Below are 13,140 nucleotides of genomic sequence, written 5' to 3'. Positions count from 1 at the left end.
GTTGGTAATACTGCTTATCCTGGGATTTAACCCAGAAATGGTTCCTTAAGCTACAGCAATTTCCACAATTCCTCTAATTCACCCCCAGAAACACAGATAATCTGATTTTTTTGTCATAACACAGGATTTTCTTGCACAAACCTGAGTGTGATGAATACTGAAATTATTGCATTTAAAAAAAAAAAAAAAAAAGGCAATGAAAAAAATGAGGTGCTTTGGAAAAAGGAACTGTATCCCATCTGAACTCAGAAAACAGATTGCTGCTGCTGTTGTCAGGTACTTGCCATCAAACCCATGAGTCATTTCTGAAAGCTCGTCAATGGCCACCAACCCGTCAGAGACCACGTCTTGTAATCGCAGCCGGGGAAGCGCGGAGCTGTTGGCCCTGCACATGTGCGCACACGCCCGCGCGCGGGGAATGTTGGAGCGCTCTCCAGGACCAGTTCAAAGCACCGCAGCCTCGCTGCTGTTCCAGATTCCCAAACGGTGGTGCTGGGACGGTGCCAGTGCCGCACTCGGCTCTGGTAGCTCCTGCCTTGCTCCGTGTGTGGGCATTCACCTGAGCTGCAGGTCCGTGTCCGCGTGCGCCGGACCAGCCATGAGCATCCGCGGTACCCAGCCAGCTCCGAGTGGCGTGGCCCTGCCGGGGAGGAGCTGTGAGCTGAAGGCTGGGATCCTGCTGCGGGACGGAAGGAAGTGAGAGTGGCACCTTGCTTCGCAGGGCGAAGGTGTACAGTAAGAGGGTGGGAACAGAGGATGGAGGCGTATTTTGACCACATTTTAAGTGCGCTGTAGCACATGGCTGCTGTAGCCTCGCATCTCTAGCATCCAGTCCGTCTGTGGCTGTCTGGCTCTCATGGAAGGATCCCTTATCTTCCTGTATAGACAACAAACAACAGCAAAACCCACAGATCACTTCTAGAAACATTCTGCTAGTACCGTAATTAAAACACACAGCTTCAAGTGGTAGTTCGCAATGGTGACAATGATTTTTAGTAATGTAACACACACAAACCAAAGCACATTGACAGGTGTCACAAGGGAAGATCTGTGAATTTGGAGAGGACCACACAAATCCTGCTTTATATTAAAAATAAAATGCAAGGTTCAGCTTATTTCTGGAAAAAAAAAAAAAAAAAAGGCTGTTGATAATTTTGTGTTACTGGATTACCAAATTTTGAAGGACCAGGGATATCTGTAAGGATAATCTTCAGTGGGAGACTGTAGAAGATGTTGATTAACAACAATAACTAGATGAAGTTAGCTTGCATGCTCCTTCAACAGTTATGCTCCTTCAACAGTTGCAGATTTTTTTTTTTTTTGAATGAATCGACTTTGAATGGGTTTTCTCTGGCGGTTTTTCATTTTCCTTCTTTGTTGTTACTAAAGTGATAAAAGGAACCAGCCTTCAGGTGTGTCTGTTGTCAGCTGAAGAGTTAAACTCCCAACACCAGAATGGGAAAGGGAGAAATCTGCGCACACTTTACATTGTTTTTGCAGGTTAAAAACAAACGTGCTGAATGTGCTTTTCTCCCTTGCTTTTTTTTTTTTTTTTTTTTTTTTGTGAGGGAACTTCAAGAGCTCTCCTCAGCACGTTTGGTTGTGCTGAAAGATCTTTTAATATGCAGAAGTCAAAATATACTGCTTGGAAACTTTGCATACTTGCTGTAGGACAAAAACAAAACAAAACATTTTTCTGTGCTCTTTGCACCTTTTGGGAGCTCCTCTGATTTTCTTGTATGTAAGGCATGGGTATTTCTTGTCAACCTCAGGAAACTCTGGGCATTTTGTATCTTGTTTTTTCTCTGTCCAGGCTTTTTTAAGGCACTGCTAATGGTTAAGTAACAATCAATGAATGATTTAGAAACAGAACGCATCAGAAACTTACCTGGAGTGGTCGAAGTTATCACTCTTCTGCTTATCGGTTGTTTTTCTTCTCCTTTACACAGCATATAGGTAAAGATCAGCTGAATCTTCTATGGGCAATTGGCAGCAAACTCGGTGCAATCTCTGATCGGTACCATGTGAAGCATTTCAGTGGGAGAACTATACGTGCTGGCAAATCAATACTAGTGATTGAAATACCTTTGGCATGTAGCATTTGTTTCTGAGAGCTGCTGTAAATTTGTCTTCAAATAGAGCAAATCCTTGTACTGATGTTCACAATGCGCAAGGTGCAGAGAGCAGCTGTTTGATACAGTGAGCAAACGAACTAAGTATGTTAAAGTACCTCTGTTAACACGGCAGGTTCACTGCCTTACATTGTAGCGGAGTTTCCGATGTATTAGGCTTATCAGTACTCAACTTCAAAACCTAAAAATCAACTCCAGTGTTATTTGAGTGATTTCTTTGTGGTTTTTGAAGGAGCACTTTAAAGAGCAAAGTTCTTTAACGATTGCCATTGAGCAGAAGTGGTTTTACACAAGAGTCAGGAGTGATTTTCCTTTTATTAACATGAATGTTCAACTCTTGCTATTAGTACGAGGCTGTTACAATTTCTCCGTCACTGAAACCCAGAGTGCTGCGTGTGGTTGCAGGTGAGTGCTAGCGTGGCAAGCAGCGAGGCTGTGACAGAAACCAGAAATAAATCTGACAGTCTCCTCTTCCCAGGCAAATATCAATAAAAGGTATGAGGGGTCACGAGATGCAGTGCAAGTAAATTTCTAAAAAGTATTGCTAAGACTGCATGTAGGAGGCGTCTCTCTTCCACTGTAACGTATTCAGAAAGCTGCATGGCATGCCATTGTGCCTCCCAGATATCTGCCCCCAAACTGTCTGTGCTCTGCACACACCAGCATGCTCCTGGCAAGCCTGGCCTGAGGCTTTCAGCACAGAGTTTTTAAGAAAATTTAAGATATATATACTGGACTCAGAATGGTAATGTTACGTGTGCTCATATAATTCATGTGCACACACTCGCTTAGGTGTTAGACTTTGGAACTCGTATTCATTTGAATTAAGGTAGGAGTTCTTATTAGTTTTACGGTTTCCTTAATGTGAAGTTAATTGTTTGTAGATATTTCATTTGCTTTGTTCTTTACCTGTTCTAACAATATGTTAAAAACTCGCGTGAGATGTATAGGCTCGCTGAATGTATCGGCTTTTGTCGTGCTCCTGCTCTTTCTTCTTGTGCACTTGTTGGAATTTGTGTGAGGACACAAACCCGACAGGGAATAAAAATGAAGATGACGGGTCAGAAGGTCAACTCTGAATGTAGGGACTAAAATTTGAAGGCCTCTCACAAGTCAGTGCTTATAGGGCAGCTGGAACTGGAGCAGCTTTTGAAAGATGAAGGAATTCAAGTATATGCTGCAAGCTGATTTCAAGACCATAGAACATCCTTAAAAACAATGGAAAAGGACAGACTTTGTTAAAGGTCAGTCTAAACAGCAAAGAAGAGTTCTTGTACTTTGTTAGCTATTAGTGCCAGTGAATACTCTCATCCCATCGGAAAGAAAAGGTGTGGTGCTGAATTGCACGATTTTATGGAAGCTGTCAAATATTCTGGTTTTGCTTTTCAGTTGTTTCATGAAGTACACCGTTGTGTGCACGCCACGTAATACAGAAGCATCACAGCCCTGATTTCCGCAGTGGAATGAACATAGATAAGCTTGAATTTTACTGGGGGGAAAGTTAGAATAACTGTGGCATATCAGGTGTACACCAAGAGGAATGAAGGAACACAAACTGAATGCAACAAAAATGGCTGAATTAAAAATAAATCTCGAGGTCTGATAACTAATAACAGAAATCGAGCTCCAATAAATTATGTTTTGTGTACCCCTAGTAATACCAATTTGTTCTTTTGATGTTATACATGGTCCTGTTACCTTTATGAATCCCAGGTTTTCCCTTTAAAGCTGTAAATGCAGCTCAACAAAAGCGCTATGCAAAACTTCCATTTTCAGCTATTTTGTTGAGATGTCCGATGGTTTTTGGGAGAAGCTGGGGCCGGCACAGTGCTCTTCAGACTCGCAGAGCGGGCAGCTGCTACGTAACAGGAGTTGGGGGGACACAACCCATCACAGCATGCTGTCCCGTCTGCCTGCTTAACTGGGGCTTTATGATTTGGCATCAGCAATTACTTCCAGCTCGGTTCAGACATTGCTCTTGGTTAGACTATGCCAAGAAGCCACAGAGAGCAAGAAAAATGCCCTTTCTGTCTTCCACCCGCTCTCCTGCTCCATGGGAACGGTGCCTGTTTTGCCTCTCCCCCCTTGGTTTTACTGCTGGGGGCAGAAGATGAAAATTAGAGAATGAAGGGCTGTGGAGAGCCATCAGCGTACGACCCCGATGTGGGGTTACGTGGGTTCTGGATGGGGCTAAGAGCAGGGCCAAAGTCCCGACCAGGGGAGCACCTCGGTGACCTCCCGGGCCCTGTGTGTCCATCCTTCTGCCACCCGCCTCTGGTGGGCGGCCGGAGGGACAGACCCAGGCCTGGGATTTCTCTGGGTTTTGTTGTTGTCTGCTTGTGTGGTTGTTTTGTGTGTTTTTGCCCAAATCTTCTTGGAAAAGTGGAATTTAGTAAGGAGCACAGTGGAAGTACAAGCATAGGCAGAGACAGGTAGTGACAGGGACTAAGCGCCGCCTGCCTCTCGGGGTGTGTTGCTTCTCTTACAAAAATAATAATAGAAAAATCAGTTGAAGAGAAGACTCGGATATATTTATTCCACTGGAAAATAACTCTTTTGATCTTCAGGGAGGTGTGTGAATTCAGGAGGGAGAAGAAAGACAGGTAATTTCTATATTTTTTTTTTTCTGCAGCAGAGCCCCAGGCTTTTTTTCTCTACCTGCTCCCCCCCCCCCTTTTTTTAATTATCACCAGACATTTAATTTCTCCGAAATGTTCCAGTCTTGAAGCACGCTAAAAGCATTCAAACAGAATTGTGTACACACCTGTCAGACCATGGGGCAACTGATAAGGAGATGCCAATATATGAACCATAGGAGTTAGCTCTTTGATATATAGCTTTAGAGGTAATGGCACCTCCCTCGTCTTAGGAAAGAGCCCTTTGGCTGCAGTTTTGTAAATTCCGGCTTATATCAGTGTATTTGTTGCTTAATTTTTTTGCATTTCTTGACTTGTTATTATATGGAAATTGAGGTGCTGACGTTTCTCCAAATAACTGGGAATATTCAAACCATGTACAGCACAACAGCAAGACCCTCTTTCACAGAAGTAGACAAAGGGCATTAATGCCTTATGGATATTATGTGGAGATTTCTTAAGACTGTATGATCAAGCTTTTCTTCTTTCTTTGAATTCACCGTGTATTTTACATTTTGGAGAGAAAATAATTAGGCTAATGCTGACCACTTCGGTAAACCCAAAATTTTAACATCTTAATTGTTCAAGGTGGATTTAGATGCAATAAAATGTATCCTCACAGGTATGTGCAGTGCTGTAAGCTAGGCTGAAACGAGGTGTTTCCAGCTGACTGCAGGTGGAGCAATGTGCAGAAACACAGAAAGACCTCCCCTTCTCTTGGCCCTTTCTGCCTTCCCAGTAGAGTACAGTGAGCTGGGCTGGCTGCTCTTCATCTGCTCTTGTACACGGTGAAAGAGGAGAGAGCCCAGAAGCCCCCTCGTGATTACTGGAGCCGTGGTGACCATGCACAGGGACAAACGTGGAGCAGTCACCTGGGCCATCCTGCGCCTGCCGAGAGGGCCAGGATGAATGGCTGCAGGCAATGACTTCTTAAACTGATCCGGCTAGATTTTCAAGAGCATGTCTGATCATGGCTTCAGAAACGCAGTGCGTGCTTAATATAACTCCCAACCTGTGCTGTGCTGGTTTGTATCATAATAAGCATCAGCGTTAATGGAGTGCATACGAGTTTTGTCTCCCCAGACAGCAGCATACATAACACAACTGGTACGCCAGTCGTCTCAAGGTAGTTATGCAAGGTGTTTTCTTCCACGTTTGCAGTGAAGTCACCAGGTTTCAGCTCTGTGTCGACCTGTAGAAGACAGAATGCCAGTCACTCTTAGCCCTACGCAGACTCAATTTGTTAGTTTTCTTTCTGTTTTTTTTTTTTAATAATTATTTTTGTTATCTTTTTTTGTTTGTTTGTTTTCTTTTTCCATCTTGTGGGTTATCATTGCTTGCCTTTCATCTCCTCCACTCAGGAAAAATAGTGCTTTATTAATGTTTTTTGCTTCTTCCTGGGTCATCCCTCGCAGCTGCCCATTTGTGGGGCTTCTGTCCGTGTACACCCAAATGTAAGCTTTTATTCTGGATTTTTTTCCATTTTTGTCCCTGACACAGCTGGTTATGTAGCAAAGCATGGGCAAACCCAAACCAGGCCCTGTCTGTACCTTCTGCCTGCTGTGGCTGCCAGTGATGCTATCCAAGTCACCGCGCTGCTGAAATAGGAAGATGAAAAAGCGAGTTGATTCAGAGCATGTTGCACGAGGGAAAAGCACACGTATTTTTGCGTAAGAGTTTCTGTTGTCCCTGCCAAAGCCAGGCATCGGACAGGGAGTGCAGAGTACTGCGTGGATGAGGATTCGTGGTGGGGCTATGAGTAACACCTGCACCTCTATCGTGAGGGTTCACAGCTGGAGCCCAGGCTGAGGACCTGCCTTTGCCCTCCAAGGTGGAGGAGTGTGGAGTTCTTCCAGGTGTGGAGTTCTTTTTGTTGTTGTTTTTTTGATGCTTTGAAACCTGAAGAAGCTGTGAAACACAAGAGCATACATGAGCGAGTAGTTGTAACGGGGCTAATTGTCATACATGTGCTGCAGCTCTTTTGGAAAGGCAGCAAAGCCATTTTCTACATCTGTTGCTTCCACTAATATTTGCAATCAGAGTTAATTTAGGGAAAAAATGTGAAGGCAATAATGTCCAACACTTACCCGTGCTAGTGTTCTGGTTTGCATTTTTTGTGGAGCGTGACAGAAGGGATCAGCTCTCAAACTGAAAGATATTTCTCTGTTTTGGCTGATGGTGTAATGTTTCATTTGCCAACATGGTTCATAACTCACTTTGTTCAAGAGCTGCATTTGATAATTGCTTTCCTTTAGTCACTTAAGGTGTGTAGCAGTCCCCCGAGACAATACGTATGACAGGGTACAGTGCTATGACAAGGGAGGTACAGGGATAATCGTTCAAAGGAGTAACTCTCTGCAATCTGTGATACGATATCAAGCACCTTTCAACATCTTGTTCCAGTGAGGTACCTACAGGAGCTGGAGGGTTTGTGGGGAGGAGATTTCTGTAGTTACCAATTGACTTGGGTAAGCTCATTGTAAGCATATGAATTTGTTAAAATGTTTTATTAAAAACGTCCAAGAAGACATTTTTATGAAGCTTTCTTTTATGGGTTCTTCACGTGACTTGAAAGAGTGTTCACGCGTCACTTCAGTAAGCTTTCAAACTTAGCAGTATTAAAATATTTCAGTAAAACGTGTTTAAGAAATGTTCAGGAATAATAGGGCTTGAATCTGCCTTTTTACTGCTTTGCAGTTTGTGGCTTTACCATGCAAACTCTTTCTGTTTCAATCTAGGCGTTTAGATGCGAATCACATCACAGCCGTACCAAAGGACAGTTTTGAGGGCCTGGTGCAGTTGCGTCACCTCTGGCTGGATGACAACAGTCTGACAGAAGTCCCCATTCATCCGCTCAGCAACCTCCCCTCTCTGCAGGCGTTGACGCTGGCCCTTAACAAAATAACGCACATTCCTGACTATGCATTTACAAACCTGTCAAGTCTTGTTGTTCTGTGAGTATTTCTTACTTTGCTTCACGAGTCACTTGGATTGTCCCTGGTTAGAGCTTCGATTTATCTAGGATGGCCTGAAAATGGTATTTGGCTGTGTTTTAGCTCAGTTGTCTAGTCGCAGCCTATACCACCAGTGCAAGTTGTTATCATGGATACTCGACAGTCTGCTGAAGGTTTGCTAAAGACTTTCTCCTACACAGAAAGTCAAAAGTGCTATGGGTAGTGAGGTTCCCGGATATCCTGATATCATATTTGGATTTATATGTTTAAATCATGTTTAATTGCACTTCTGGATAGTGAGTAAAGGTTTAAAATAGGTTGTTTTGACTGCAGGCCATCTATTCTGTTCCCGTATGAGGATGAGATATTTCTGTCTTGAAGTGTAAGACATTTTGCTGCATTACCCATCCCATGAAATGTTTTTTCTAAACCATTTAACTGTCTTGATTTCATAGAATAATCTACTAATTTGTTAATTTATGTGAAATTATTCACTCATCCCCATTCTTGTTTTGTTCTTTTTTAGACATCTTCATAATAATAAAATAAAAACTATAGGAAAACACTGTTTTGATGGATTAGACAACCTTGAAACCTTGTAAGTATGCTTCTTAAAGTAATTCTTTGTTCAGTGTCATTTGTCTCATTCACAGCTTAATTGAGCTTACTTTATGGTGAAGACTTTGCAAACAAGGCATGTGTGTAGCACAACACATACCTCTAACACTTAACGTCCAGCTCAGATTTCGGAAGTGAAGGCTAATATCAGTGCAGTGCTCCACCAAAACTAATTAACTCTGTTGAGAAGCGGGTAAATATTAGCCTGGGTGAAATGTCGTGCAGGATGATGTGGCTCTAACGTTCTTGGTCCTGATCTAGCTGGTGTATCTTTGCATAGCACTCCACTGAGTCAGCTGGATATATCAGAAGTGTTTGAGTGGCCCTGTATGTGATAAGGGACAAATATTTGTTTCTCAGATTTACCGTGGGATTAAACATATTTAAAATACGCTGTCAAAACTGTTGTGTGTCAATAGGAGGTTTCTCAGAGGGCCCCAGTGGGCTGTTTCTAAACCATTGCTCCTCCTCTCTTACCGGATGGGCACCACTGCCTGCCAAAGAAACTCTCTATCTCAAGTGTCCTAGCAGCTCCTAAACTGATCCTCAGCTCCTGGGTTCCCAGCCTCTCGAGACTGACATGAGTTCACTTCAAATACTGGCAAATGTTAAACTGATAGACTGCTTTATCTGAAACATTGAGCGTTGCATTCCTTGTGACAGAAATAGGAGATGCAGGTGCACCCGCACCACTTTCCCCTTGCCTCGGGTCTGTTGTCCTTGCTGACAATTTATACGTACCCGAGCACCACTTTTCTATAGTGGCCTGTCAAGACAGGGTCTGGGCTCTTTTCAACCTCCTATGAGAGGAATGGCCTTCAGCTGCTTGAGTTGCACTCCCTGTTTCCCTTCAGCTCGCTCAATGAATGTCTAGTAAGCAGCGTTTCCTTCAGCGGTGCCTTTAGTTATGCTTAAGAGAATGCTAAATAATTAAAATTAATGAAGGAGGACAAGGACATGCTAAAGCCACTGACAACCTTTGTTAACATCAGGAGTTTGGAGGAGTCCAGGAACGTTGCTTACTCCAACTACCTTGTTATTCTCCTGGAGCCTTCAGTTATTAAATTAAGTAATAATAACCAGGTACTATGTAAATGCATGCAGCTGATGTGAGACTCTAAAAATGGTTTTGTTTCTCATAAGCAATCCTTTCTGCAGAAGTTTATAGCAGGTCCTGACATAACTAGAATGCTAGAATGGTGACAGGTCAACTGTCCGTGCCTGCATCATTGACATGCACTGATTCAGTGTGATGTGATGGGCTTTACCTATGCTTCTCTTTAATATTTAGAATTGGTTTTGCTACAAGGTCTGCTATTGCCTAATGGCTTATTTGCTATTTATTTTATAAAACCAGAGAGAAAAGTTGTCAGAGTAAGCTAATAAAGAGTAATCGTATGCCTACTTTTTTTTTTTTTTTGTCATTGTTACTTTGAAATTTTAGTTCGTTGTCCTGTAAATTCATTTGAAGAGAAATCCGTGAGGTACTGAAAAATACTGAGCTTTGCTGTAAAAAATGTCATAAGTTATTAGCTGGTTATAAAGTACGTAAAACATCAGAATACTGAATCTAAGTTTAAAATCAAGTTATTCAGTAGTCTAGTTAAAGATGTTCTGAACGTTCTTACTTTCACTGAATTGTCTAAAATAAAAAAGATTTTGGTTCATAACCATGATAAGTATTTTCTAACTTTTTGGCTTTGTTTCTTCTAGGGATTTAAATTATAACAACATGGTAGAGTTCCCTGAAGCCATAAAAGCGCTCCCAAGTCTAAAAGAGTTGTGAGTATTAACTATTATCACTTTTAAACTGTTTTCTTTATCCTTTCTGTAAATAAAAAGAGAAAAGAAATTCCCAGATTTAAGAATGCTCATCTGATTATGCAGCAGCCTAGATCAGATCAAGTTATGCTAAGCGATGCTGTAATTAAAGGAAAATATAATCAACAGCTACAGAGGGAACCTATTGAAAATGATTTTGGAGTTATATAACCGAGGAATTTATTCAGGAGTACCATTAGCATAGATCTTAATCATGAGCTGGTTTTGGCCTCCCATAGCAGAGTTATATATTCACTGATTGTGCATGTTTTCCTTGCTCCCTCCTTAAAAAGGGAAGAGAAGAGAGAAAGCATAAGGTCATGTTTTACGCAGAATATTTTCTTCCTACTGAAATATTTTCAGTATAGCTGAAATGGAGTAGACAGAAATTATGCCTTCAAACTTGCTCCTACATACTCCAATTTAACTACAACCCAACTTTTGGCAGGATTAGGAGTTGAATAGGTGTAGTGTATCCACACAAAGAAGATGACTGTTGGTTGAATCTACTGGCGGTATATTTCTAAATGTGGGTTTTCTTTGCTAATATCTTTAGGGCATTTCACAGTAACTACATTTCCATAATTCCTGATGGTGCATTTGCAGGAAACCCCCTTCTAAGAACGATGTAAGTAATTTTCATGCTTCTATTTTTAGTCTGTAGCAGACTGTGACTGTAAGAACAGTGATTTAAACATGTTTTTCATTTCCCAGACATTTGTATGATAATCCTTTGTCTTTTGTGGGAAACTCGGCATTTCAGAATCTGTCAGATTTGCATTCCCTGTAAGTATCACCTCAACTAAATAGTACAATAATTTGATATGAAATGTTGTGGCTAAGAGCTCAAAATAACTGCATTTCCCAACTGCCTCTACCTCTTAATGTGTAATTTTTTTCAGCAGTTAGCTTTAACAAGCATTGTTTTGGTTGGGAACATCCAGTTTCATAAGCTCTGCTAAATATGCTTTACAACATTGTTGTGTGTTTTTTTTTTTTTTTTTAATCTTCATCACCTTGCGTAAGACATAACCTCAGGCCGAATGCTCAGGTTCTTACCTAAACAAAATCCAGTATGTCCTGGGTGTTTTTTGAACAGGGGTGTACATTGTGAGAATATTTTGCAGGTTAGTGCGTGCATGCTCTCAAACAATACCAGTTCTGGGGGTGAGGAGTAAGCAAAATGGAGTTCCAGCTTTGAGCTACAAACTACCAGAGAGTTTAGGCCCTTTTCCTATGTGTTTTGATATGATGCTTTCCAATGTGATTAGTTCCAGTTAATTGCTAACAGAAGGAATTTATTAAACAAATTATTAGTGTAAGAAGCACTTAGAAGAATATCTTCATGTGTAAAATTTCAATAAAGCAGAAATAATAAGGATGTTAGAATGTCTGCTTAGTGAAAATATATACCTGATAGCAAGACTGCATGTCACAGTTCATTTGCATAATAATTTACAGCTAATTTTTGTGGGGATTTTTTTTAGGGTCATTCGGGGTGCCAGTATGGTGCAGTGGTTTCCTAATTTGACAGGAACCATTAATCTGGAGAGCCTGTAAGTATATTCTGCAGAAATAATTTCCAATGATTTCTTGGGTTAGTCCCATGTGAAATGATTGAAATGCGATTTAGTGGGTCTGGAGAGCATCTTGGACATATATTCTCTTCCTCTCACTAAATGTCTTTGTTGGTGAATCTAGCACCTGACAGCTAAGACACCATCTTCCGTTCCTATGTATGCTAGTTTTGTTATACCATCAACAATACAAATATTTATATATATATATATATATTTTTTTTTTCCTAGAACTCTAACAGGGACCAAGATAAACAGTATTCCTGTTAATTTGTGCCAAGAGCAAAAGATGCTACGAACTTTGTAAGTGTACACATTGTGCTCCTATTCTCATCTTGATCAAAATGTTTTGATGTAGAGCTAAATTAAAGAAAAGCTTTTGCTCAGCTAGTAATGCAAAGGCAAAACAGAAGAAGAAGAAGCAAGGTGTGCTGAAAATAAATGCAAAAGAACAAACTGGAAAACGAAATCATTAGGGGGCCAAAGCCATGTATACAAAGGATGCACACAAAAAAAGGGAACAACAGCACTTTGTGAGAAATGGAGGAGTAAAATACCTTTCATTTTACAGGAGAAAAATTGGGATGAAGGAGAATGATGATGCATGATTTATTTTGAAATTCCCGCTTATCTTTTGAACAGAACTTGAAGGGTTGTTTGCAAGTTTCTAGTCTCCCTTTTTTGCTGCGTAGTTTCACAGAAAATTCTGGGAGGTACCAGTACCCTAAATCAAAATTTGCAACAAATTCCTGCATCACATACCCTCCATCCAGTTCATCCTAAAAAGCCAGCTTATCAATAAACCTTTTTAGATTACAGTTCTCAGAATTCAGGAAATCTGTACAGTATGATTTTTGGTATGCGTGTATCCAGACATAGAGCTAAAAGCAGTGCCTATAGGATCAGAACTGTTGTTTGGGAGGGATCGCATGAGCTGTTGAAGCTACTATAGAGGTACAGCCTATTTCTCCCTTACATTTCAATTGCAGAACACTAATTTCAGTTGTTAATGTTTGCCAAATAGAGTTTTCAGTTGATTGTTTTTTCTATGCTTGCTCACTTTACATTACTTGTTGAATATTTCAGGAAAGTCAATGATAATTTTGTTCACCTAATTCAGAGAGTTGATGGGGGAGATAGAAAAATAGCTTTTAACAAGGTTACAAGAATGAAGTGTAAGGCAATAAATCAATGTTTTACAGAGTTTAAAATAGCCTTATTTCTGTTACTTGTTGATGTATGTATGTAACACGTATAGCTGAAGTGCACAACAGGACTGGTCAGGGCAGCTGTCTCCACAGATGATGCTTTTAATTCCCTCTTTAAAAAGTTTTTTTTTCCTGCCAATCCACTTGGTTGCAAGCAATGAGATGTTTCAGGTAGAGCAGAGTTAAACTAAGCA

At 41.0% G+C, this 13,140-nt stretch overlaps 1 protein-coding gene across 2 annotated transcripts in view; it reads left to right on the top strand.

Moving 5' to 3' along the window:
* The window catches only part of LGR4 (leucine rich repeat containing G protein-coupled receptor 4), a 73,746-nt gene that overhangs the window by 49,454 nt on the left and 11,152 nt on the right, over positions 1-13,140 (top strand). For both annotated transcript variants that reach the window (XM_072039163.1, XM_027458136.3), the window contains exons 5-11: positions 7,507-7,722; positions 8,249-8,320; positions 10,054-10,122; positions 10,718-10,789; positions 10,876-10,947; positions 11,649-11,717; positions 11,970-12,041. In XM_072039163.1, coding sequence (XP_071895264.1) covers positions 7,507-7,722; positions 8,249-8,320; positions 10,054-10,122; positions 10,718-10,789; positions 10,876-10,947; positions 11,649-11,717; positions 11,970-12,041 — 642 coding nt within the window. The remainder of the gene's footprint in view (positions 1-7,506; positions 7,723-8,248; positions 8,321-10,053; positions 10,123-10,717; positions 10,790-10,875; positions 10,948-11,648; positions 11,718-11,969; positions 12,042-13,140) is intronic.

The sequence above is a fragment of the Anas platyrhynchos genome, chromosome 5 (genome assembly GCF_047663525.1).
Source record: "Anas platyrhynchos isolate ZD024472 breed Pekin duck chromosome 5, IASCAAS_PekinDuck_T2T, whole genome shotgun sequence".
NCBI lineage: Eukaryota > Metazoa > Chordata > Aves > Anseriformes > Anatidae > Anas > Anas platyrhynchos.
The sequence above is the reverse complement of the archived record's forward strand: the minus strand, read 5'-3'. Positions and strand labels throughout refer to the sequence as shown.